General features: G+C 40.7%; 1 protein-coding gene across 3 annotated transcripts in view; it reads left to right on the top strand.

The window, feature by feature from the left end:
- MSL2 (MSL complex subunit 2) overlaps nucleotides 1-27513 on the top strand; it is a 49706-nt gene extending 22193 nt beyond the window's left edge. The window contains exons 1-2 of one of the 3 annotated variants that reach the window (XM_077990983.1): nucleotides 16016-16130; nucleotides 23656-27513. In XM_077990983.1, coding sequence (XP_077847109.1) covers nucleotides 23736-25247 — 1512 coding nt within the window. In that variant the 5' untranslated portion in view covers nucleotides 16016-16130; nucleotides 23656-23735 and the 3' untranslated portion in view covers nucleotides 25248-27513. 3 annotated transcript variants of the gene reach the window in all.
- The last annotated feature ends 166 nt before the right edge of the window (nucleotides 27514-27679 follow it).

The following is a 27679-nucleotide window of genomic DNA, read 5'->3' as shown; positions in this document are numbered from 1 at the left end:
CTCAGACTTTTGACATCAGTGAGAGAAGTGTATTCTCCCACTTTTTTTTTTTTTTTTTTAGACAGAGTCTCGCTGTGTCACCCAGGCTGGAGTGCAGTGGCGTGATTTCAGCTCACTGCAACCTCCGCCTCCTGGGTTGAAGTGATTCTTCTGCCTCATCCTCCTGAGTAGCTGAGATTACAGGTATGTGCCACCACGTCCGGCTACTTTTTATATTTTTAGTAGAGATGGGGTTTCACCATGTTGGTCAGGCTGATCTCGAACTCCTGACCTTGTGATCCACCTGCCTTGGCCTCCCAAAGTGCTGGGATTACAGACGTGAGCCACCTTGCCCAGCCATGACTCAGATTCAGCATAGTTACTCTCACACCACAAGAGAAATAGAGTGTACGTGTTTATTTGGGTTGATCAGCATCGGTTTATTGCTATTACATTCCCAGAAAATTTTATAAATGAATGAAAACCAGCTTAGTCTAATCATGAGTTTAGTATATACATATTTACTTATTTTATACATATATATTACATGTGAATACATTATACGTACAAATTTAATGTACACATACATATTTAAGGTTTCTGATGCTGTAAGTTTTAGACTGGTATATAGGCTGAGCTTTGTTTTTGTTGGAATCTCTTTTGCACAGAAGATGGTACAAATGCTTTGTAGCATATATGTCCACTTGAAGCATTTAAGGCTAACTTTAAAAATTGAAGTTAGTGTGTAGAGAATTTAGGCAGGGCTCTTGCTGGTCCAGTTTTTGTGCAGTAAGGATTTCCTGACCCTCACAAACCTGTTATTGAGAATCCATCCTCCCCTTCGTTTCACTCTTCCTGCCTCAGTAACTATCCATTATTGCCAGTACCTGTTCCTGTTTCTTCTTTCCAATAAAAGGTTGTATATCTTGTGGCTTATTATTCTGCCTATAGCTCAGTTTCTGTAATCATGGTTTTTGGGAAGGGGCAAGAAGCTAAAATTGTCTCTGTGTATGCCATGGACTATTTTAATAGAAGTAAAGATAGTGCTGGATAAGTGAAAATAATTCTAGACTGAGAATCAGTAGACTAAGCCTCTGTTTTTCATTGCTAGTAACCAGCTGTGTAATCCATGAAAGTCCATCTTGGTTAAAATGAGGTCACAGAACAAGTGACTACCAAGGTCATTCCCAGATTTAATGTTCTTTTTATGATTAATTCATTTTACATTTAGTAGGTGCTGGCTTATGTGCCAACACTAGTTTAAAGATGTAGAGATAAGTAAGTTTCTGGCCTTGAGTGAGACCCAGTGAACTATGACAATATAATGTGATTAAGTGCTTTAATAGGAGAATGTATAAAGTGCTTTTTCAACAGATTAAGGGAGGATAATTAAGAAAGGCTTCCTTTTGGAGGTCATATTTGAATTGATTCTTGAAGAATAATTGACCATGCAAGGCAGGAAGAAGGACATTCTAGGAACAGCAAATCATGGAGGATGAGTAACCATTGCATGTTTGGGAATGGTCAGTGGTGGATGAGAATGGAGTATGGAGTTCTTGGAGAAAGCTTAGTGAAATGAGATTTGGGGTGGGAGACAGGTAGGTAGGGGCTAGATTCTGGAAGGCCTTATATGTCATTCCAAAGTCTTTGGATTTTAAACCTGCTTCAAGGGTTTTCAAGAGAAAGGCATATAATCAGACTTGTGTTTTAGAAAGATCACATGGTGGCAGCGTGGAAGATGAATTGATTAGGTAAGGATGGAGATAAGCTAGAAAATTCGGAATTCGGGGGAACAATGATGAAGATTGAACTAAGGCAGGAGTAGTCATGCAAGTAAAACCTGAAGGGGTGGAATTAGCAGATTTTTATAAACTACATACAGGGAGAACAATTGGATATGGAATGGAGGTGAAGAGTCCGGGTGGTTTCAAGGTATTTAGTTTGTGAATGAATGATAGTGTCAGTACCAAGAGAATAAGGGATGCAGGAGGAAGACTAGGCTTTTAGGTGGGGATTTATGGGAAATAAAATTTATATTTGCTCATGTTAAGCTCGAGTTATCTGTGGGTTGGCGAAAGAGAGATGAGATTCCTAGTAGGCACTTAGATATTGGGTCTGAAGTTCAAGAGAGAAAGATTTGAGTTGGAGATACAGATTCAGAAGTCATCAGTTTATGAACAGTAGTTAAAATAGCTTTATGGGCAATCACTCTAGAACGGAGTATGTAGGTCAGGTGTTTTTTAGACAGAGTCTCACTCTGTCGCCCAGGCTGGAGTGCAGTGGTGTTATCTTAGTTCACTGCAACCTCTGCCTTCTGGGTTCAAGCAATTTTTGTGCCTCAGCCTCACAAGTAGCTGGGATTACAGGCACACGCCACCATACCTGGCTGATTTTGTATTTTTAGTAGAGGTAGTTTTTTGCCATGTTGGATAGGCAGGTCTCAAACTCCTGACCTCAAGTGATCCTCCTGCCTCAGCCTCCCAAAGTACTGGGGTTACAGGTGTGAGCCACTGTGCCCGGCCCCGTAGGTCAGTTTTAAAGTTTGAATGGCGTCATGTTTATGTTTCAAAAGGGGAAAGATTAATGATCCTCGTAAGATACTGAACAGCAATTTGTACATATTTTTTTTTATTAGCGCTTGAACTGAAGATGTACACATTTGTATAGTCAGATTCTCAAAGGGGTCTGTGTCAGTAAGGATTACTAAGGATTACTGAAAGGGAGTAAGGAGAGTAGATCCTATTAAGGAAACATGGGAAATACTAAAATTAATGAGAGGACAGAAGTGGATGTAGAGGAGATGAGGGAGACAGTGTTAGGGGAGAAGGGAGGGGAGAGCATTTCAAGGAAGAATAATGAACCAAAAGTGCTCACTAGATTTGGGATTAACAATTTTTGCCTTTCGTTGGAAGACTGATTCTGGTGAGAAGCTTCCACATAGGAATAACTGGATGGGGAGTTGCTCTAGGAAGGGAGGAAGGGAGGGAGGGAATAAAGGAATAAATAACATTAGGTATAGGTAATTGGGTGGGGAGTATGGGAGGTATGTGAGCCAAAGCATTGGAGGGAGAGGAGGGTTTACAAAGTAGGAGGGAAGAAGAAAAGGGTATTTTATGTGTGTATCTGTTGTGGCGGAGTGAGTATGAGTAGGATGAGAGGTGGAGAGAGGGAGAATACTTACATATGTAAACCTTCTGGTAAAATTGGAAGCATGAAAAAATGGACATAAATAGAAATATTCAAGCTTTCATTGGACTTTATTTCGTCATGTTTATAGAAAATTTTAACATACAGGCCAGGTGTGGTGACTTAGGCCTGTAATCCCAGCCCTTTGGGAGGCCAATATGCATGGATCACTTGAGCCAGGAGTTGTGGTCCCAACTACTCGAAGGCTGAGTTAGGAGGATTGCTTGAGCCCCAGGAGGTTGAGGCTGCAGTGAGCCATGATCATGACACTGCATTTCATCCTAAGCTACTGGGCAACAGAGTGAGACCCTGTCTCCAAAAAAAAAAAAAAAATTTCAACATACAAAAGTAGAACAAAACTCTCACATACCTATCACCACTACATGATACCTAATGAAAATTAATGATACCCAAACGCAAGGCTTTTGATACACCCTTTATAGACCTAGCCATATATCTTGGAATCATCAAATTTTACAGCTTGAAAAGAATGTAGACAGTTAATAGCTTTAAGAAACTGAAGGCCAAATCACTTAGAAGCACACTATTATTATATATGACATTGTTTTACTCAAAATTTGTCAGACTTGGACAGTTATAGAATTACTGATTGTAGTAGACACCATGATGCAATACCCAAATTCCCAGTTAAGCATTAAAGAAGTTGATTCTCTTAGCTAGTGGGTGTGCTGCTGAGGCTGTGAGACCTGTCTAGGAATCATCCTTGGCTGAAGAGAGCAACTCATTCATGGTCACATGGTTTTGCTGTGAGTAGCGTGCATCCAGGTTTTGGTTCATTAAAGTACCTGGCTCCTTGGGCCCAGCATAGGACAACCCTAAGGAATCATTCAGCTTTAGAGTTTCTGTTGAGTCATCTGAGGCCTTTTTTGTGAGTACATCTCAGCCCCTTCCTTCCTTTACAAGTGATAATCCTGAGAGAAAGCCTTGATGAGCTTTCTGCACACTAACCTGTCCTTAAGGTTTGCATGCCTAGGAATCTGACTTCTAACAGTGACTAACTTTACACTTCTTTTTTTTTTTTTTTTTTTTTTTTTGAGACGGAGTCTCGCTCTGTCACCCAGGCTGGAGTGCAGTGGCCGGATCCCAGCTCACTGCAAGCTCCGCCTCCCGAGTTTATGCCATTCTCCTGCCTCAGCCTCCCGAGTAGCTGGGACTACAGGTGCCCGCCACCTCGCCCGGCTAGTTTTTTGTATTTTTTAGTAGAGATGGGGTTTCACCGTGTTAGCCAGGATGGTCTCAATCTCCTGACCTCGTGATCTGCCCGTCTCGGCCTCCCAAAGTGCTGGGATTACAGGCTTCAGCCACCGCGCCCGGCTACACTTCTTTTGATTTGAAACAGAGGAATGACTTGCTAAACTTTCGAAGATTTAACATGTCTCATTTTCTCATGTTTGTGAGACATATCCAGGTAAATGTTGAGTAATAATATAGTGAAAGAAAATGATTACTTTGTACAATGCTAAACATACAGAAAACATTCATCATTAGGACATGTTTTGAGATGAAACAAAAAGTAGAATACTTTCTCAAACATATTGAACAAATCTTGGCATATAATTGGCCTCTTTTCCCTCCCATCATTGTTAGGGTTCTGTTGCTTCATTTTTACCTCCTTTTATAAATTAAAAGGGTATCCCCCTGCCAGTTTGAGATCAGACTTACGCTCTTTTTTGGCCTGATTTGGGTTATTTAAAAATATGGACAGGCTGGGCATGGTGGCTCACTCCTGTAATCCCAGCACTTTGGGAGGTCGAGGTGGGCGAATCACGAGGTCAAGAGATCGAGACCATCTTAGCCAAGATGATGAAACCCCGTCTCTACTAAAAATACAAAAATTAACTGGGCATGGTGGTGCACGCCTGTAGTCCCAGCTACTCGGGAGGCTGAGGCAGGAGAGTTGATTGAACCTGGGAGGCGGAGGTTGCGGCGAGCCGAGATCATGCCACTGCACTCAACAGAGCGAGACTCCCGTCTCAAAAAAAAAAAAGTGTTTTTTCTTTTTGGTCATCCTATAGAAAATGGAAAGCTGTGAAGTATATTTGAAACAAATGTGGTTGGATTGAGTCTTTATGGAAAGGCCTTGCACTTCAGTCACACAGTAGAGTGACTATAGTTAGCAATTTTTTTTTTTTTTTGGAGAGGGATTTTTTGCTCTTGTCTCCCAGGCCGGAGTGCAGTGTTGCAGTGTCAGCTTACTGCAGCCTCTCCCTCCTGGGCTCAAATGATTCTCCTGCCTCAACCTCCTGAGTATATGGGATTACAGGCATGCGGCAGCCACCACACCCAGCTAATTTTTGTATATATATATTTTTAAGCAGAGACGGGGTTTCACCATGTTGGCCAGGCTGGTCTTGAACTCCTGACCTCAAGTGATCTACCCACCTTGGCCTCCCAAAGTGCTGGACCGCGCCTGGCCAGTTAACCATGATTTATTGTATATTTCAAAACATCTAGAGGCTGGGCGCGGTGGCTCACGCCTGTAATCCGAGCACTTTGAGAGGCTGAGGCAGGCGGATCACCTGAGGTCAGGAGGAGTTCAAGACCACCCTGACTAACGTGGTGAAATCCCGTCTCTACTAAAAATATAAAAAATTAGCTGCGTGTGGTGGTGCGCACTTGTAATCCCAATTACTCAGGAGGCTGAGGCAGGAGAATCGCTTGAACCAGGGAGCAGAGGTTGCAGTGATTATGCCACTGCACTGCAGCCTAGGCGACAGAGTGAGACTGCGTCTCAGAAAACAAAACAAAAACAAAACCCATAATATCTAGAGGAGTGGATTTGGAATGTTCCCAACACAAAGAAATGATAAATGTTTGAGGTGATGGATATTCCAGTTAGCCTCATTTGATTGTTACATGTTATATGCTTATGAGAATATCACATGTAACCCATACATATGCACACAAAATTATGTACCCATAACCATTTATAAAATAAGCAACCCCCTCACAAGCAACAACAAAAAAGCAAGCCATGCCCTCATGGTGCAGGTAAGATTTGCCTGACAGAATCCAAGACTACATTCCTGTTCAAAATAGTGGAAGATTTTTCTGTTTGCAGCATTTCAGAGTGCCTTTCCAAGATGAAGTGTGCCTCTTGTCATCCATTCAAATGTTTTGTCATTGCCTGAGTTACCATCTTGTCTTTTGATCAAGAGCTTCACAGCAGTGTGATTTGGCTGGCAACAAAATTCTTTTTGCTGTTAATAAAGGTTTTCTTTTTTTTTCTTTCTATATTTTCTTCTGTATATATGATTGTAGCTATACTTAGATGATCAGTAAAGTTATCTGGGCCATTTGGAAAGCAGTTGCTGTTGAAAAGGATGTTATCTCATTTAATAGTAATTGCTGAGGAAATTGGTTTTCGAATCAGTGAACTTAGAAAACTTTCTATTTAAAAACTTTTTTGAGGTTTTTATTATTATTATTATTATTATACTTTAAGTTCTGGGATACATGTGCAGAACGTGCAGGTTTGTTACATAGGTGTACACATGCCATGGTGGTTTGCTGCACCCATCAACCCGTCATCTAGGTATTTTTCCTAGTGCTGTCCCTCCCTTAGCCGCCCACCCTCCCGACAGGCTCAGATGTGTGATATTCCCCTTCCTGTGTCCATGTGTTGTCATTGTTCCACTCCCACTTATGAGTGAGAACATGCGGTGTTTGGTTTTCTGTTCTTGTGTTAGTTTACTGAGAATGATGGTTTCCAATTTCATCCATGTCCCTGCAAAGGCCCTGAACTCATCCTTTTTTATGACTGCATAGTGTTCTATGGTTTATGTGTGCCACATTTTCTTTATCCAGTAATTTTTAAGATAACTGGTTAGTGTTCTTAATTCTTGTTTCTTTAGTAATAATTTTAAGGTCTCATGAATGTTATTATTCCATTTTAGCAAGTGAAGTTTTGTCACCTTTAATTCTTTTTCTTTTGCCTTCAGAGCTTGCTTGTTTGTTTTTTTGGTAGAGTCAGGGTCTCATTTTGTTACCCAGGCTAATCTTGAATTCCTCCTGGCTTCAAGCGATACTCCTGCCTTGGCCTCCCAAAGTGTTGGGATTATAGGTGTGAGCCACCACTCCCAGCCCTCTTGAGAACTTAATATGAGTTTCTCTGGCTGCTTTTTATTCCTGTTTTTGGTGTGGGTCCATTTGTTGGGAAGCAAATTTAGGCTCTGATGGAAAGCATATTTTATTGAGTTACTGTGTAGATATCTCTTCTGTTTGATGTGTGACGTGGTTCTCATCAACAAAAGCAGAAAACTGTTTCCTGTTTTTTGTAGGTTGCCACATATTTTATAGCTATTGGAGTTTGTACTGTTATTTTTCTCTTTCATTACTTTGGAAAAGTTGATGGAGGGTATTACAAAAATTGATTTTCTTCCATTTCAAATTTTCCCATATATTCAAGTATTATAAGATTTGAGTCTTCTTGTGGATACCTTGACCATTTACAATTCTGGTTTCTGAGAATGCATCTTGGACAAATGATCTGATGGTTTTAATTGTAAATCATCACCTGTGTGTGTCCATTTTTTGCTTTCTGTTAGTGGCATTTCATGATGTTCATGTGAGTCTTTAATTTTCCTTCAGCCTCATGAATCTTAAAAGGTTTATGTGAAATTGTTTGCATTATTTGAGGTTATTGATTAGTTAGTCCTTGCTGTAATAGAAGCATGACCAGACGAAAAAGAATTGTAGAGAGAGGCTGGTGGTAAATACAGAATGTTTTGATTCTGAGAAATTTTTTTGTGCATATGACATTTAAATTAGAATTATATGATGCATTTTTGTCAAAGGCCAAAGTTAAGCCATTGAGGTAGTTTAATTCCTTGATAATTTTTTTTCTATAGAACAACTAAACCATTCTTCACTTTTACCAAGGTTTTATTTTACTGAAATTTTCATTGGGATTTCTTTTGCAGGTGAACTTTAAAATGAGGATTTGATTGATAAAGTCTCTTGTTATTCATGTTTAATTTGTCCATGTTACATTTTATGATAATTTTTGCCATTTTATGATTATTATTATTGCCAGGTCCATTGTTCACAGGTTTATTTTTAGTTGTTAACAAATTTTGCTAAGTATTAGCCATTATCAATTTTATTTTTTCTTGTGCCCTTTTTCTCATTTCCATAAACTTAATTTCTCTCATAATCTGGTCAAAATATTTGTGACATTAAATACTTCAGTTAGAATGGAGAATAAAAAAAATCTTGCTTCAGAAGTGATTAAGACACAATTTACTTGGTGGTCTGCACATCATTATAAAATTTGTAATACAGCCACCTTTACCAGTAGTATTTTGAAGTGAGTGAATTACTAGTTGCTTTGTTGAAAACTGGGATCGACTATGTATTTAGAAGAGTTTTTCCAAGAGTACTATTAACCTTGTTTATCTATGCTAAGGAGGAGTGCCCATCTCTTGTGTAGAGACAGGGGCAATCAATTTGAGACTTAGTTATGGTTTATTTATTTTAGCGCTATTTGCCTCTCAAACTTATGCTGCTTCAAACTTATGCTGCTCTGTAAATCTTGATGCTGGCTGGCAGTGATTCTTGTCAGGGGTATGCATGAGGATAAATGCCAGTCAATCCAGGTTCTAGTTTTGGCATGTTAATGCTGTAATTATTTGAATGATCTATGTTAAATGTGTTTTAATAAGAGGGAAGGTTTATTGCTCTAAAAAGCATGTTGATTCAAAAAATTACTTAAAAAATTTTTTTTTTTTTTTTTTGTGACTGAATTAAAGCCCCTTCTGGGGCCTTAAAACTTACTTTAAGATGGAGTCTCGCTCTGTCGCCCAGGCTGGAGTGCAATGGCGTGATCTTGTCTCACTGCCACCTCCACCTCCTGGGCTCAGACAGTTCTCTTGCCTCAGCCTCCTGAGTAGCTGGGATTATCGGCGCCCGCCACCATGCCCAGCTAATTTTTGTATTTTTAGTAGAGACAGCCTGGACCATGTTGTCCAGACTGGTTTCGAACGCCTGACCTCAAGTGATCCGCCCACCTCAGCCTCCCAAAGTACTAGGATTACAGGATTACAGGTGTGAGCCATCGTGCCTGGCCCAGTTTTTCTTGTAAATCTTTTTTTCTTCTTCTTCTTTTTTTTTTTTTTTTACTGGCATGTACATTTAAATATTTTAATTTTTATAGGTACATAGTAGGTGTATGTATTTGTGGGGTACATGAAATGTTTTGATACAGGCATGCAATGCATAATAATGACATCATGTAAAATCCCCTCGAGTATTTATCCTTTGTGTTACGAACAATTCCATTATACTCTTTTTAGTTATCCCTTATACTCTTTTAATTTTAAATGTACAATTATTAGTGACTATAGTCACCCTGTTATGCTATCAAATACTAGGTCTTATTCATTTTTTCTGTTTATTTTGTAGCCATTAACAATTAAATCTTAATCTGGTTTAAAAATTTATAATGTCTGGATTTGCTTTTTGAAATAAAGAACAGAAGATGAGTAGGTGAATTAAATGTGGCATAATCATGATAATTATTCTGGGTTATGAGTATATGGAGGTTACTTGTGTTCTGCTTTTGTTTGAGTATCTTAGTAAATTATCAACAGTTATATTTTCCCAGAAATTACAAAAATTAGCATTGTGGTATCCTAAAACTATGTCTTAGCTTTAAATTTAAAATTGACTGACTTGGGGAAAAGCAGTTAAGAAGAGGGAGAGTAAATAAATCGGTAACTAAACAAAAATGAAAATGTTGAGGCACAAAAATGAGTATTTTTAGGGTCAATGTCACATTATTTGTTTAGACAGAGCACATAAGTATTCATTTAGTTATATGTCCACTTATGAAAAGGAAGGTAATCGTGAAGTAATTGCAGATAAGGTTTCAAGGCAGTGCAGTGAGACTTTTATTTTTTTTGTCATGGACTTTACTTTTTTTTTTTTTTTGTCATGGACTTTTTTGTTTGTTTGTTTTTTGTTTAAGTCTGGACTTGCACGGTGGCTCATGCCTATAATCCCAGCACTTTGGGAGGCCGAGGCGGGTGGATCACCTGAGGACCAGGAGTTCAAGACCAGCCTGGCCAACATGGTTAAACCCCGTCTCTACTAAAAATACAAAAAATTAGCCAGACACAGTGGTGCGCATCTGTGGTCCCAGCTGCTTGGGAGGCTGAGGCAGGAGAATTGCTTGAACCCGGGAGATGGAGGTTGTGGTGAGCCGAGATCATGCCACTATACTCCAGAGTGGGCAACAGAGCAAAGTCTGAAGGTGTGTATTTTGAGCGAGTCTTTTTTTGTACTTGTGGAACACGATCTATGCTAAATCAAACCTTTCCTTAAACGCTTCATGGTTTTTATAGGAGAATCTACCAATGACTGATGTATTTCCCCTTGGTGCATATTGCCCATCCATTTTATTTTCTAGGATAAGATGCATTTTTTCTTTTTCTTTTTCTTTTTCTTTTCTTTTTTTTTTTGAGGCGGAGTCTCGCTCTGTCGCCCAGGCTGGAGTGCAGTGGCGCGATCTCGGCTCACTGCAAGCTCCGCCTCCCGGGTTCCCGCCATTCTCCTGCCTCAGCCTCCCGAGTAGCTGGGACTACAGGCGCCGCCACCACGCCCGGCTAATTTTTTTGTATTTTTAGTGGAGACGGGGTTTCATTGTGTTAGCCAGGATGGTCTCGATCTCCTGACCTCGTGATCCGCCCGTCTCGGCCTCCCAAAGTGCTGGGATTACAGGCTTGAGCCACCGCGCCCGGCCTTCTTTTTCCCTCCCTCCCTCCCTCCCTCCCTCCCTCCCTCCCTTCCTCCCTTCCTCCCTTCCTCCCTTCCTTCCTTCCTTCCTTCCTTCCTTCCTTCCTTCCTTCCTTCCTTCCTTCCTTCCTTCCTTCCTTCCTTTTTTTTTTTACAAATTTAAGTATGTTGTCTGGTATCTCTTAAATTGGAGGTGGGGGGTTCCTTAGAGACATATAGTTGGGTATTTGGTTAACGGTGATCCCAGCTAAGAAACCCCTGAATGACTCTTTTTTTTTTTTTTTTTTTTTTTTTGAGACGGAGTCTCGCTCTGTCGCCCAGGCTGGAGTGCAGTGGCCGGATCTCGGCTCACTGCAAGCTCCGCCTCCTGGGCTCACGCCATTCTCCTGCCTCAGCCTCCCGAGTAGATGGGACTACAGGCGCCCGCCACCTGGCCCGGCTAGTTTTTTGTATTTTTTAGTAGAGATGGGGTTTCACCGTGTTAGCCAGGATGGTCTCGATCTCCTGACCTCGTGATCCACCCATCTCGGCCTCCCAAAGTGCTGGGATTACAGGCTTGAGCCACCGCGCCCGGCCGACTCTTTTCTATTTCTCTTTTTTTTTTTTTTTTGAGACGGAGTCTTGGTCTGTCGCCCAGGCTGGGGTGCAGTGGCACAATCTCGGCTCACTGCAACCTCCACCTCCTGGGTTCACGCCATTCTCCTGCCTCAGCCTCCCGAGCAGCTGGGACTATGGGCGCTCGCCACTACGCCCGGCTAATTTTTTTGTATTCTTTAGTAGAGAGGGGGTTTCACTGTGTTAGCCAGGATGGTCTCGATGTCCTGACCTTGTGATCCGCCCGCCTCGGCCTCCCAAAGTGCTGGGATTACAGGCGTGAGCCACCGCGCCCGGCCTCTTTTCTATTTCTCACATCATTGGAGTTGCCTTCATTGTGAGGTGTATAGAGAACCCTTGGGGAAACTTTTAAGAGTTAGGATGGTTATCTGAGTGCATAAAGAAAGTTTGCCAATGGGCATCTTTAATATTTAAGTTTCAGATATTTGTGGTGGGGAATGGTGGGCAATCTATGGAGCTAATAAGTGAGTTTTGGTGTCTTCTAACTTATTTTCATTTCTCAACAGTTGGCATGGTTACTCTTCTAAAACCTCATAGAAGACTAAAGACATGTGGAGTATGAGTCCTTTAAGGTGCTCCATGGTTTGGGGAGGGTTTGATTAACATATTAGCTGGATTAGTCCTGTGAAAAACTTCTCCATGATTTGGTTATTTGGTGGTATATTTCCTAAAGTTAAATTAGGACAAATACTTGGTTCTTGCTCTTATTTACTAGTTTTCAGACTCATGAGCTGCTTCACTAGTATCCTGAAACTGATTTTGTTTTCTTTTTTAAAAAAACTCAGATTTGAACATTTTAGATGTGCTTCATTTCATTGCGTTGATGTATTAGTCTGTTTTCACACTGCTATAAAGAACTACCTGAAACTGGATAATTTACAAAGGAAAGAGGCTTAATTGACTCACAGTTCAGCATGGCTGGGGAGGCCTCAGGAAACTTACAATCTTGGTGGAAGGCAAAGAGAGGAAGCAAGGCACCTTCTTCACATGGTGGCAGGAAGGAGAAGTGCCCAGTGAGGTGGGGAAGAGCCCCTTATAAAACCGTCAGATCTCGTGAGAACTGATTTTCACAAGAACAGCTAGGGAAACTGCTCCCATGATTCAGTTATCACCACCTGGTCTGTCCCTTGGCACATGGGGATTATAGGGATTACAATTCAAGATGAGATTTGGGTGGGGACACAAAGTCTAACTATATCATGCATGTTTAGATTTTCTCGTCTTTGGTCAGTGGGAACCTCTTCAGGTTTGCCCCTGAGTCTTGATTTTGATAGTTGCTATGCTTTCTGGCATAACAAGGTGATCAAAACTCCTCTTGTACAATTCATGGCACAAACTTGAAATTAGCCATTTGTCCAAGAAGCTCTGATTCTTTTGAAAAGGAAATTGTTTTTCAATCCTGTAATCTGTATTCATTGCTGCTGGGGTTGTTTCTTGTTTCCAGGCCTTTTCAATGGATAATGCTAGGAAATATACACACACACAGTGCTAGGAAATAAGCACATACACATATAAGATTAAAACATAAGTTCATAGTGGTAAGTCCAGTTGAACTTCATTTTAGGGCTATAGGATTTATATTTATATTTATAATTTTTGTTTATATTTATATTTATTTGAGACGGAGTTTTGCTCTGTTGCCCAGGCTGGAGTGCAATGGTGCGATCTCAGCACACTGCAACCTCCACCTCCTGGATTCAAGCAATTCTCCTGCCTCAGCCTTCTGAGTAGCTGGGATTACTGGTGCCCACCACCACGCCCGGCTAATTTTTTGTATTTTTAGTAGCAACGGTTTCACCATGTTCACCAGGCTAGTCTTGAACTCCAGGGCTACAGGATTTTTAGTGTAACCTTTTCTCTTTTACAACTTTCCTCCTCCTTCCTACTGAAAAAAAAAAAAAAAAAATCCAAGTCCTCAAGGCATTAACATTGACTTTTTATCCCACGGTACGCATTAACACTTTTATTTTATTTTTTATTTTTTATTTTTTTTGAGACGGAGTCTGGCTCTGTCGCCCAGGCTGGAGTGCAGTGGCCGGATCTCAGCTCACTGCAAGCTCCGCCTCCCGGGTTTACGCCATTCTCCTGCCTCAGCCTCCCGAGTAGCTGGGACTACAGGTGCCCGCCACGTCGCCCGGCTACTTTTTTGTATTTTTTTTTTAGTAGAGATGGGGTTTCACTGTTAGCCAAGATGGTCTCGATCTCCTGACCTCGTGATCCGCCCATCTCGGCCTCCCAAAGTGCTGGGATTACAGGCTTGAGCCACCGCGCCTGGCCAACACTTTTATTATAATTATTATCAGCACTGCCGCCAACAGTGTGGTTACTGAAAATAAGAAAAATGAGTATCCCAAGGATTGAGCCAATTTTGTGTGTTATAGTCATTTGAAATAGTCACTCTTTGGATCGTATGCCACCAATTTGATAAAAAATTATGGTTGTTTTATTTTGGTTTTTAGAGATTTTGTGTAACATTTTCGTTTTGTTATACTATTATATAAAATATTTACATGGTTTGAAAATAAAATCTATAAGACAGATTAAACTCAGAGTAATGTTTTCCTATTTCACTTTGTTCTGTCTCTCCCTCCCAATTGGTAGCCCTTTTATTTTGTTTTTGAGACAGGTGCAGGCTCTGTCACTCAGGCTGGACCACAGTGGCACAATCTCGCCTCACTGCAACCTTTGGTCCAGGCTCAAGCCATCCCCTCATCTTAGCCTCCCGAGTAGCTGGGACTACAGGTGCATGCCACGGCTATTTTTTTTTTATATTTTGTGGAGATGGGGTTTTGCCGTGTTGCCCAGGCTGGTTTCAAGCTCCTGAGCTCAAGCGATCTGCCTACGTTAGCCTCTCAAACTGCTGGGATTACAGGTGTGAGCCACCACACCTGGCCTGGTTGTCCTTTTTTTTTTAAACTTATGGTTTATCCTTTCAAATGTATATATAGGGCCGGGCGCTGTGGCTCATGCCTGTAATCCCAGCACTTTGGGAGGCTGAGGCATGTAGATCATGAGGTCAGGAGTTTGAGACCAGCCTGGCCAACATGGTGAAACCCCGTCTATACTAAAAATACAAACATTACCCGGGTGTGGTGGTGGACACCTGTAAATCCCAGCTACTTGGGATACTGAGGCAGGAGAATTGCTTGAACCCAGGAGGCAGAGGTTGTAGTGCGCTGAGATCGCACCACTGTACTCTAGCCTGGGCAACAGAGCAAGACTCCGTCTTGGAAAAAAAAAGTGCATATATATGTATTTTGTTCCCTTTCTATCCCTTGTGTCCTTCCTTAGATGAAGTTAAGGGCACTCTTTAAGGGATCCTTGCATAGGCATTAGGTAGAAGGTTGGATTCGCTAACTATTGGTGCCTTGTCTTAAAGTGTTATTTTTAAATTTTAGAGTTGTGTAACCATCACCACTATCTGATTTTAGAACACTTTCATTCCCTTAAAAAGTTCCACTGTGCCCATTTACAGTTAATGTCTGCTTCACACACTCAGCCCTAGGCAACCACTGATTTTCTGCTTTTCTGTCATTTCTGGGCATTTTATATAAATGGGATTATGCAATAATGTACTCTTTTGTATCTGCTGCTTTCACTTAGCAAATGTTTTGGAAGTTCATCCATGTTGTGACATATACTAATACTTTATTCCTTTAAATTGCTGAACTCCATTGCATGAATATATATTTTGTTTACTCACCAATTTAATGGACATTTGGATTGTGTCTAATTTTTGGCCATTAGGAATCATGCTGCTTTGCACATTCACATACATTTTTCTGTGTGGATTTGTTTTTATTTCTCTTTAGGTAGGTTCCTAGGAGTAGAATTTTACTGGTTTCTATGGTAAATTTGGGTTTTAACTTTTTAAGAAACCACCCAACTATTTCAATGTGATTGTACCGTTTTACATTTTTCCAGCAGTATACAAGGGTTCCAGTTTCTTCACATCTTTGCCAACTTTTGGCATTGTTGTTTTGAATTTAGCCATTCTAATGGGTGGTAGTAGTGTGCCACGGTTTTACTTTGACTAATAATATTGAGCCTATTTTCATGTGCTTATAGTCATTCTTTTTTTTTTTTTTTTAACGGAGCCTTGCTCTGTTGCCAGGCTGGAGTGCAGTGGCATGATCTCAGCTCACTGCAACCTCCACCTCCCGGGGTCAAGTGATTCCCCTGCCTCAGCCTCCCGAGTAGCTGGGACTACAGGCGTGCACTACCATGCCTGGCTAGTTTTTTGTATTTTAGTAGAGATGGGGTGTCACCTTGTTGGCCAGGATGGTCTCGATCTCCTGACCTCATAGTCCGCCCACCTTGTCCTCCTAAAGTGCTGGGATTATGGGTGTGAGGCACCGCGCCCGCCAAGTCATTCATATATTTTCTTTGGTGAAATGTTTATTCAAATTTTTGCTTTTAAAATTATATTGTCATTTTACTGATTTGAATTTTTTTTTTTTTTTTTAATCGAGACCAAGGCTTGCTCTGTCTCCCAGGCTGGAGTGCAATGGCATGGTCTTGGCTCCCTGCAACCTCCGCCTCCTGGGTTCAAGCGATTCTCCTGCCCTCAGCCTCCTGAGTAGCTGGGACTACAGGTGTGTGCCACCACAGCCAGCGAAGTTTTGTATTTTTAGTAGAGACGGGGGTTTCACTGTGTTGGCCAGGCTGGTCTCGAACTCCTGAACTGCCCGCCGCAACCTCCCAAAGTGCTGGGATTACAGGTGTGAACTACCATGGGCAGCTTGCATTAGTTTTTTTTTTTTAAAAAATGTGATTTGCAAATATTTTCTCCCAGTCTGTGGTTTATTTTTAATTCTCTTTCTCTCCTTCACCTCCCCCCCCCCGCCTCCGCCTCCGCCTCCGCCTCCGCCTCTCCTCTGCCTATCCTCTTTCTTTTTTTCTTTTCTTTCTTGACAGAGTCTCTGTTGCCCAGGCCTGAAGTGCATTGGCACGATCTCGGCTCACTGCAACCTCTGCTTCTCGGATTCAAGCGATTCTCCTGCCCCAGCCTCCTGAGTAGCCGGGACTACAGGCGTGCGCCACCACGCCTGGCTAATTTTATTTTATACTTTGAGTAGAGACAGGGTTTTGCCACATTGGCCAGGCTGGTCTTGAACTCCTGACCTCAGGTGATCTGCCCACCTTAGCTTCCCAAAGTGCTGGGATTACAGGAGTGAGCCACCACTCCTGACCATTTTTTCATTTTCTTAATGGTGTCTTTTGAAGCACAATAAGTTTTTAATTTTGAGAAAATCCATTTTACTATTTTTTTTCCTTTTTGTGAATTGTGCATTTGATGTCACATCTAAGAACACTTTGGCCAATATAAAGTTACAAAGATTTTCTCCTCTGTTTACTTCTAGAATTTCTATATTTTAGCTCTTACATTTAGGTTTGTGATCATTTTAATTTTTGTGTATGTTGTGAGGTAAGGGTGTAAGTTTGTTTTTTTTTGCTTTTGGCATTTGGATATCAAATTGTTTCACATGGTATGTTGAAAATACTCTCCTTTCCCCATTGAATCATCTGGGTACCCCTGTCACACAAATTGGTTGACTATAAATGTAATAATTTGTTTCTGGACTCTGAATTCTGTTCCATTGATGCATGTGTCTATACTTTTGTCATTACCGCGCTGTCTTGATTACTATGGCTTTATAGTAAAATTCGGAATTTGGTAGTGTAAGTCCTGTAATTTTGTTGTTTTTCAAAGTTGTTTTGCTAGTCCTCTGTGATTCCATGTGAATTTTAGGATCAGCCTGTCAATTTCTTTAAGAAAAAAAGCCGCCTAGGATTAAAGATTGCATTGAACTTAGAGATAGATCAATTTTGGGGAGAATTGCCATCTTGACAATATATTGATAGTCTTCTAATCCATGAACATGAAATGTCTGTTTAGATACTCTTTAATTTCTTTCAGCTGTGTTCTGTAGTGCTGAGTGTAGAAGTCTTTGTTAGAAGTCTTTGTTAAAGTTTTTCTAAATATTTTAAGTATATGCTTGATGCTATTGTGAATGGAATTTTAAAAAATTAATTTGTCCATTCCTAGCATATAGAAATGGAAAATGCAGTGGACTTTTGTATATATTGTTTGTGCTGTGACCTTGCTAAATTTGCTTATTAGTACTAGTAGTTTGTGTGTATGCATTTTTTGAGATTTTCTGTAAGCAGAATTGTGTAATCCATTACTAAAACAATTTTACTTGTTTCTTTTTAGTCATGATGCCTTTTTTTTTTCTTTTTCTTTTGAACCTTACTGCACCAGTTAGAACAAGTACAATTTTGAAAAGCAGTAGCAAAAGCAGGCATCCTTTCTTTGATCCTGATCTTTGGAAGGAAAGCGTTTTTACCTTTAAGTAAAGTTGGCCTTAGATTTTTTATTGATGCCCACCACCGTCAAGTTAAAGATGTTCAATTTGTCGTTTGTGAATTTTTGTGTGTGTGTGTGTGTGTTTAAATAGGTATTGTATTATATGTTGTGGGATTCTCTTGAATGTTTTGTTAAGGATTTTGTCGTGTTTATGGGAGATTTTGGTTTGTATTTTCTTTTTTTTCATTTTAATTTTTTTGAGATGATTTTGTTCCCCAAGCTGGAATGCAGTGGCACGATTTCGCCTCACTGCAACCTCCGCCTCCTCGGTTGAAGCGATTCTCCTGCCTCAGTCTCCCAAGTAGCTGGGATTTACAGGCATGCGCCACCACGCCCGGCTGATTTTTGTATTTTTAGTAGAGATGGGGTTTCTCCATGTTGGTCAGGCTGGTCTCGAACTCCCCACCTCAGGTGATCTGCCCACCTTGGCCTCCGAAAGTGTTGGGATTACAGGCGTGAGCCACTGTGCCCGGCAGTTTGTATTTTCTTTAGTCTGGTGGCCTTATTTTCTTTCATAGTAGTTACTGGCCTTTAAATATGAGTTGGGAAGTGTTTTCTCCTCCTCTGTATTTGAGTGTTCTTTTTAATTATTTGTTAGCATTTACCAGTGAAGACGTTTAGCCTTGGAGTCTCCTTTTGAGGAAAATCTTCAGTAACTATTTAAAACTTTTATTACAGGTCTGTTCCGTCTTAAAACTTTTTCTCCAGTCAATTTTGGTCATTTGTGTCTTTAGAGATATATGTCCATTTCATTGAAGTAGTCTAAAATTGTTGGCATAAAGTTGTTCATAGGACTTCCTTAATTCTTAACGTTTCATAGGGCAGTGGTGATACTCTGACTCCTTTCATTCCTGATTTTGGTAATTTGTATTTTCTTTTCTTTCTTTGATCTTTTACAACGACCAACTTTTGGTGTTACTTTTTTTTCTCTTTGGTTTTTCTGCTTTCTCTAGTATTGGTTTCTGCCCTAATCTGTATTCATTTCTTTATTTTCATTTTTTTGAGATGGAGTCTGGCTTTCTCGCCTAGGCTGGAGTTCAGTGGCACTATCTTGGCTCATTGCAACCTCCTCCCAGGTTCAAGCAGTTCTCCTGCCTCAGTCTCTTGAGTTGCTGGGATTACAGGTGTTCACCACCCTTGGATAATTTTTATATTTTTAGTAGAGACAAGGTTTTACCATGTTGGCCAGACTGGTGTTGAACTCTTAACCTCAGGTGATCGGCCTGCCTTGGCCTCCCGAAATGATGGGATAACAGGTGTGAGCCACTGTGGCCTGCTCTAATCTTCATTATTTGCTTTAACCTGCTTAGTTTGGGATTCCTATTAAGGTGAAAGAAAGCTTTGGTTATTGACTTGAGTCTTTGCTTTTTTATTTTTTATATTTTCTATTTTTACTGTGCATACACATATAGAGAGTGTATTTTTAAAATGGGCTTTACAATATGTAGTTTTATCACTCAGTTTACAACTAAATATATTGTGAACATTTTCTCTTCTTCAACAGTTAAAAGAATTGCATAGCTTGGAGGAAACATAATTTACTTATTTATTTTGTTTGTTTGCTTTTGAGACGGAGTCTGGCTCTGTCGCCCAGGCTGGAGTGCAGTGGTGCGATCTTGGCTCACTGCAAGCTCCGCCTCCCGGGTTCACGCCATTCTCCTGCCTCAGCCTCCCAAGTAGCGGGGACTACAGGCGCCCACCACCATGTCTGGCTCCTTTTTTGTGTTGATGGGGTTTCACCGTGTTAGCTAGGATGGTCTCAATCTCCTGACCTTGTGATCCGCCCACCTTGGCCTCCCAAAGTGCTGGATTACAGGTGTGAGCCACCGCACCTGGCCGGAAACATAATTTATTAAGCAATTTTATTGGGGACATTGAGGTATAATTTTTTTTCCCCAAGGAGACTTCATTCTTTTTACAGTGCTTTTGGAGAAAAGGGGAGTCCTTGTCTTATATAGCTTTCTATAGATGATGGAAACTTGCCTTTCCCTTTAGCCTTTTAACTTGCTGCTTTACACCCAGCTAATCACCAGTCAAGTAACCCATTTTATGTTTTCCAATCTCTCTCTCCCATTTGCTTCCCATTTCGTTCCACATGCAGACGGACTTCCATTACTTCAGCACTTTGGTTCCTCCCCTTAAAGACGCTTTTTTTCCTTTTAAAGAGACTTCTTTGATTTTGATCAGCTGTACTCAAAACTGTATCCTAAGTTTCACATTAGGATTAATCTTTCATAATCTGAAGATATAATTCAGTTGTTTAAAAGAACATACTAAGAAGACCTTGGTAGAATTACATGTATCAAGAAATACTGGACTCCAGCACAATGGAAATATGGCTTTCTTTTGAAAAAGGTAGTTTTTTGGGGGAGGGTAGGGCAAAGAGGTAAGAAGTAGTTGGTACTGTATGGAAATGTTAGAGACCATTATGGAAATGTATTCATTATTTTAAAGTATAAGAGTGGTACATGTAGACAGTAGTAGTTCTGGAGTCTTGGAAGCCATGAGGTGCTCATCCATCACAAGGCCGTCACAGCCAGGTAGAAATGCCTGAGGAAAGCTGTGGAAATTGCAGACTCCTCCTGGGGTCGAATGTTGTCATCTCTGAAGGCCAGGTCTCCCTGAGATGGATGCCCCTTTTTAAAAATTTATTTATTTATTTATTTTGAGACAGAGTTTCGCTCTTGTTGCCCAGGCTTGGAGTGTAATGGCACGATCTCGGCTCACTGCAATCTCTGCCTCACAGGTTCAAATGATTCTTGTGCCTCAGCCTCCCAAGTAGCTGGGATTACAGGCATGCACCACCACGCCCAGCTAATTTTGTTATTTTAGTAGAGACAGGGTTTCACCATGTGGGTCAGGCTGGTCTTGAACTCCTGATGTCAGGTGGTCCATCTATCTGCCTTGGCCTCCCGGGGTTCTGGGATTACAAGCGTGAGCCACTGCGTCCAGCCTCTTTTTTTTTTTTTTTTTCCCCCAGAGTCTCGCTCTGTCGCCAGGCTGGAGTGCAGAGGCACCATCTTGGCTCACTGCAACCTCCGCCTCCCGGGTTCAAGCGATTGTCCTGCCTCGGCCCCCCCCAGTAGCTGGGACTACAGGTGCATGTTACCACTCCCAGCTAATTTTTGTATTTTTAGTAGAGACGGAGTTTCACCATGTTGGCCAGGATGGTCTCAATCTCCTGACCTCGTGATCTGCCCGCCTCGGCCTCCCAAAGTGCTGGGATTTGCAGTCGTGAGCCACTGCGCCCCACCCAGCCTCTTTCTTAAAATGTAATATTATTTTTTTAGAGACAGAGTCTTGCTGTCTTGCCTAAGCTGGTCTTGAACTCCTGGGCTTGAACTCCCACCTCCGCCTCTCGGAGAGCTAGAGCAACAGGCATGTGCCACTGTGCCTAGCTCAAGACCTTATTTTCTGATTCAGATTTTCAAAGCTGTAACTTTCCCACTAAACACTGCTTTAGTTGCATTCTCCAAATTTTGATATGTGGTGTGTTCATTTGGTAAATGTTTCCTCAGTTTCTCTTGTGATGTTTTTGGCTTATAAGTTATTTTGGTATATGTTTAATTTCCAGATACTTGGGGATTTTTCTGATTTTTTTTCCCTGTAATTTCTAATTTCTGTTGTGGTTGAACGTATTCTTTGTGTGATTTATGAGAAGAGGTACTACTTCGGGTAGTTGCTATTTGTCTGAATTGGGAACCAAGGAGCAGTTGCAGCTTTGGAGAATAAGGGTGGAGATGGGAACTGGATCTAGTTCCTTTCCCTTCTTGGTTCATATGTATATGTAATTTTAATTTGACAGTGTGTCAAGTCGGGGGACTACTTCATTTACTGTATTGTCGCAGTTAGGATACCTGTGGTTTATAATTAAACCATGGTCGTTTTGAATTCTGTCGAAAGAATTTGAGCCCAGTATTATACCCAATTTTTTTTTTTTTTTTGAGACGGAGTCTCGCTCTGTCGCCCAGGCTGGAGTGCAGTGGCCGGATCTCAGCTCACTGCAAGCTCCGCCTCCCGGGTTCACGCTGTTCTCCTGCCTCAGCCTCCCGAGTAGCTGGGACTGCAGGCGCCCGCCACCTCGCCCGACTAGTTTTTTGTATTTTTTAGTAGAGACGGGGTTTCACCGTGTTAGCCAGGATGGTCTCGATCTCCTGACCTCGTGATCCCCCCGTCTCGGCCTCCCAAAGTGCTGGGATTACAGGCTTGAGCCACCGCGCCCGGCTACCCTAGTTTTTTTTTTTTCTTTAATAAGTTTAAATATAATTTTTTCCATATTGTATTTTTTTCTAGAAGAATTTGAGTAGTACTCCTTTTTCTTTGTTTTAATGTAGTTGAACATAGTTCTTTCCTACTGTAACTCCTTTTTTTTTTTTTTAATGAGACGGAGTTTTGCTCTTGTCTCCTAGGCTGGAGTGCAGTGACACAATCGCGGCTCAATGCAATCTCTGTCTCCTGGGTTCAAGGGATTCTCCTGCCTCAGCCTCCCGAACAGCTGGGATTACAGGTGCCCACCACCCTGCCTGGCTAATTTTTGCATTTTTAGTAGAGACAGGGTTTCACCATGTTGGCTAGGCTGGTCTCAAAATCCTGACCTCAGGTGATCTGCCCACCTCAGCGTCCCAAAGTGCTGGGGTTACAGGCATGAGCCACCATGCCTAGCCTTTTTTTCCTCTTTTTTTGAGACTAAGTATTGCTCTATTGCTTAGGCTGAAGTGCAGTGGTGTGATCTCAGCTCATGCTACCTCAATTTCCTGGGTTCAGGTGATGCTTCTGCCTCAGCCTCCCTAGCAGCTGGGACCACAGGTGCATGCCACCATGCCTGGTTAATTTTTTTGTATTTTTAATAGAAATGGGGTGTCACCATAATGGCCAGGCTGGCCTTGAACTCCTGACCTCAGGTGATCTGCCCGCCTCAGCCTTCCAAAGTGCTGGGCTTACAGGCATGAGCCACTGTGCCTGGCCTGAAACTAATTTTGATCTTTTTTCTTTAAAGTTTATGATTAGTATACATGCGGTAAAAACTGGTTGAAAAAAAATTTTTTTTTTTTTTTTTTTCTGTGAAGATACTTTTCTACTGATTAATGCCCTCAAGACTATCTTTTATGAGGGCAGGGACTAAATCTCTCTTACTCATATATTTTTCCCCAGTGTCCAGCACAAAATAATCATTATGATTTTGTTCAGAATGTTGTAGCATTGCTATGTTGTTAGGTTGAGGTCCAAAGGGTTTTGTTTTGTTTTGTTTTGTTTTTGAGACAGGGTCTCGCTTTGTCACCCAGGCTGGAGTGCAGTGGCAGGATCATAGTTCACCGTAGCCTCAACTCCAGGGCTCAAGCCATTACCTCAGCCTCCTGAATAGCTGGGATTACAGGCACACGCCACCACACCTGGCTACCCAAAGGGTTTTAACCCTAGTTTTTGCTTCTGGTGTCTGATCTTCACATCTTTAACTTTATAGCCTTTGGAGGAAGAGGATAAGAAGATGGACCAGAACATATTGCTTGGGGAGAGAGAGACAGAATCAAGGATGACTTTGGTTTGAGATAACTGAATGGGGAATATGGCATGAAATAAAGCGAGCTAATTGAGGATTCTTCTGTTTCTTCTAAGATATATTTTTTGTTATTTGGCCTAGTGAGTTTAATTCATCTCAATTTTGATAGATTACTTATGTCATCTAAACTTCAGTTTATGAAATGGTAAATTTATTTTACTAAAATCTTTGCTTTCCTCCTTCTCCCCCTTAGGACATTTGCTACAAGATCCTATTGCACCCACCAACTCCACCTGCCAACATTATGTCTGCAAAACTTGTAAAGGCAAGAAAATGATGATGAAACCTTCCTGTAGCTGGTGCAAAGACTATGAGCAGTTTGAGGAAAACAAGCAGTTAAGCATCCTAGTGAACTGCTACAAAAAACTATGCGAGTATATAACACAGACTACACTGGCACGGGATATAATAGAAGCAGTTGACTGTTCTTCTGATATTTTGGCTTTGCTTAATGATGGATCATTGTTTTGTGAGGAGACAGAAAAACCCTCAGATTCATCCTTTACTTTGTGTTTGACACATTCCCCTTTACCTTCAACCTCAGAACCCACAACTGATCCTCAAGCTAGTTTATCTCCAATGTCTGAAAGCACCCTCAGCATTGCTATTGGCAGTTCTGTTATCAATGGTTTGCCTACTTATAATGGGCTTTCAATAGATAGATTTGGTATAAATATTCCTTCACCTGAACATTCAAATACGATTGACGTATGTAACACTGTTGACATAAAAACTGAGGATCTGTCTGACAGCCTGCCACCCGTTTGTGACACGGTAGCCACTGACTTATGTTCCACAGGCATTGATATCTGCAGTTTCAGTGAAGATATAAAACCTGGAGACTCTCTGTTACTGAGTGTTGAGGAAGTACTCCGCAGCTTAGAAACTGTTTCAAATACAGAGGTCTGTTGCCCTAATTTGCAGCCGAACTTGGAAGCCACTGTATCCAATGGACCTTTTCTGCAGCTTTCTTCCCAGTCTCTTAGCCATAATGTTTTTATGTCCACCAGTCCTGCACTTCATGGGTTATCATGTACAGCAGCAACTCCGAAGATAGCAAAATTGAATAGAAAACGATCCAGATCAGAGAGCGACAGTGAGAAAGTTCAGCCACTTCCAATTTCTACCATTATTCGAGGCCCAACACTGGGGGCATCTGCTCCTGTGACGGTGAAACGGGAGAGCAAAATTTCTCTTCAACCTATAGCAACTGTTCCCAATGGAGGCACAACGCCTAAAATCAGCAAGACTGTACTTTTATCTACTAAAAGCATGAAAAAGAGTCATGAACATGGATCCAAGAAATCTCACTCTAAAACCAAGCCAGGTATTCTTAAAAAAGACAAAGCAGTAAAGGAAAAGATTCCTAGTCATCATTTTATGCCAGGAAGTCCTACCAAGACTGTGTACAAAAAACCCCAGGAAAAGAAAGGGTGTAAATGTGGGCGTGCTACTCAAAATCCAAGTGTTCTTACATGCCGAGGCCAACGCTGCCCTTGCTACTCTAACCGCAAAGCCTGCTTAGATTGTATATGTCGTGGCTGCCAAAACTCCTATATGGCCAATGGGGAGAAGAAGCTGGAGGCATTTGCCGTGCCAGAAAAGGCCTTGGAGCAGACCAGGCTCACTTTGGGCATTAACGTGACTAGCATTGCTGTGCGTAACGCTAGTACCAGCACCAGTGTAATAAATGTCACAGGGTCCCCAGTAACGACGTTTTTAGCTGCCAGTACACATGATGATAAAAGTTTGGATGAAGCTATAGACATGAGATTCGACTGTTAAATCAGTGGGTCTTTTAAACCTACTCCTGGTAGGGAAATAGCTACAGTTTTACGGCAGCTATGGTTCTGTTGGTTTAACTTGCCGGAGCTCCTGCATATAGATCACTTGTATCAAGTGTTTTCATTGCTAAGTTATATGTGTTAGTGTCGGGGAAATAGTTTGCAGATAATGGAGGAGTAACCCTACAACTATATGTCCTTAGTTCTTACAGAACCTCATAGTTTGAGAACAAAGCTGATGCAACTGATTTATACAAAATGAACTTTGGCAAGAAAAATAACATTAACCTCATTGTTTATGGCCATGCTTTGTGCATAATCAAAGTTTATGATTAAATGTAAGGAAGTGGTATCTAGTCAGTCCATAAAGATTGTGCTAATTTTTTTGTGGAAAAGTAGCCATTAGTTCAGGAAACTCAGTGCTGCCTTCAGATGCCATTGATGTTTCTCCTGTTGGAAAGCTGATGTGTCCAGCTCAACCTTTGTGCTGACATCATACCATTTCTGATCATGAAATATTGGCTACTGGTGTATGTAGCAGTTCTTAAATCAGCAGTATTATGAAAAGAAAAAATTCCCCCTCATTAGAATGTTTAAGAAATCTTTTTAAAAAGTAAACAGATTCTGTCAGACTACAAATGTTTAGCTGTTTCTCACTCATTTCTAGGGAAAAAATCTAAATCCCTCCTTCATTTTGAGCAGTGTTCTAATTGGATAAATGAAGTGAAGGAGAGTAGTTTTATTCTGAAGGTAATTAAATTTAGACTAGTATGTGACAGAATTTTTTAAAAATTATAAAAATTTTATTTAGTAATTGGGATTTACTTAAAATAATTTTGGAATAATGCCCCCAGACTTGCCCAGATTTATGTGTTGTACTTATTGCCACTGGCCGCCACTTTGACTTTTGTTTTCTATAATAGTTTATTTGCCACAGTCTTTATTTTGAATATGCTTCTAGTTTTTTTTTTTTTTTTTTTTTTTTTTTTTTTTTAGGGTGCTGTTCATTATGAAGGCGTCTTTTATAGAGGCCTAATAAGAATGCCTTTTTATGAAACCTGTGCATTTAGGTAGGTTGAAGCTAGGAAGATTTTCTTTAGAATGCTCTCTTGCATGTAAAGCACAAAGTATGTTTCAGTTTAAATGCACTTCTTCCCGTTAATTTTTATGGGGAAGACAAGTGAGTCACAGACATTCTGTTGAAGGTAAATCTAGTCAGTTGCTTCAAAGAGCACAGCCCAAATAAAACAAGGACTGACTAGGTGTAATGAAATAATCTATGATTTAAAAGAAGAGCTGCAGCTTTGACAGTGCTTATTTAAAGAAAAATACTGCTGGAAAATTTCCAATTTCTACTACGTTCACCATCTCTAGTAAGATCCGACATATGTTGAAGTTATGTTTTGATTTGGCACACAGCATGTTCAATGATGGTTACTCGCCTAGTACAAGACATGGAGAAGAAACCTTTGGACACAGAGCAGATGACACCTCCTTCTGTTTTGTAGTGTATCCTGGTGTCATTTTCTGTGAATGTGGTCAGGTAGAGTTGTTTTTGTTGTTGTTGTTGGGTTTTTTTTTGTTTTTTTTTTTTGTTTTTTTTTGTTTTTTTTTTTGGTGGGGTGGGGGTGGGCTAAAGCCATAGGAAGAAAAATGTGATGTATGTGTCCAGTATGTACTATTTTGTTTTTGTTTTGCAAGAAGAGTTGAACTATTTTTGATAACAAGAGTAAATGGTGGAAAATGCTTCTTAGTTGTCTTGTCTTTATTTGCTTTCCAAGATTTGGAATTTTATTTAATTCCTTTAAGTATTAGCAGTGTCTTATGAAACATGTATTTACCTAACGTTTGTAACAGTTTTGTGTTGAACCCAGATGCCCTGCTATATAAAGTTGTAAATCTGTTCTTTATTCACTAATGATCACTGCAAAAATGATTAGAAATGAGATTGTACACATGGATGAGGATATATTTTGCAAATCGACCAAACTTTCCTAATATTATGATCTTAAAATTCATAGAGTACTTTATTGCTTCCCAAGTTTGATAATCTTGTGTTTTTTTTTGATGCATGGGAGGTTGGCAATATAGACAAAGTGGAAATCATTAGTATGTGAGGGACTTGATTGTTATGTAATATTGCCAGTGATGAATTCAGGTTGTTTTTAGCACAAGTTTCTCTTTTTTATGCTGGTATTCTCACTGCCACATTTTTGGAAACCTGTATTACACCTTAAATCTATCAATAAATGATAGTTTTCTAATTCTATGTTGTAGAATACTGAGGAGTTTGGGATAGCATGCTCTGAATGGTCTGTATTATATACATCTGGGGAAGAGTAATCACAGTGCCTTGATTTTTATATTATTTTTCTTTATACCACGAGTTATTTAGGAATGCTGACCAATGACTAACAAGGGATGATTGAGAGA

This window comes from Macaca mulatta, chromosome 2, assembly GCF_049350105.2.
Source record: "Macaca mulatta isolate MMU2019108-1 chromosome 2, T2T-MMU8v2.0, whole genome shotgun sequence".
Classification (NCBI taxonomy): domain Eukaryota; kingdom Metazoa; phylum Chordata; class Mammalia; order Primates; family Cercopithecidae; genus Macaca; species Macaca mulatta.
Note: the sequence above shows the minus strand (reverse complement) of the source record. Positions and strands in the feature narration are given on the sequence as shown.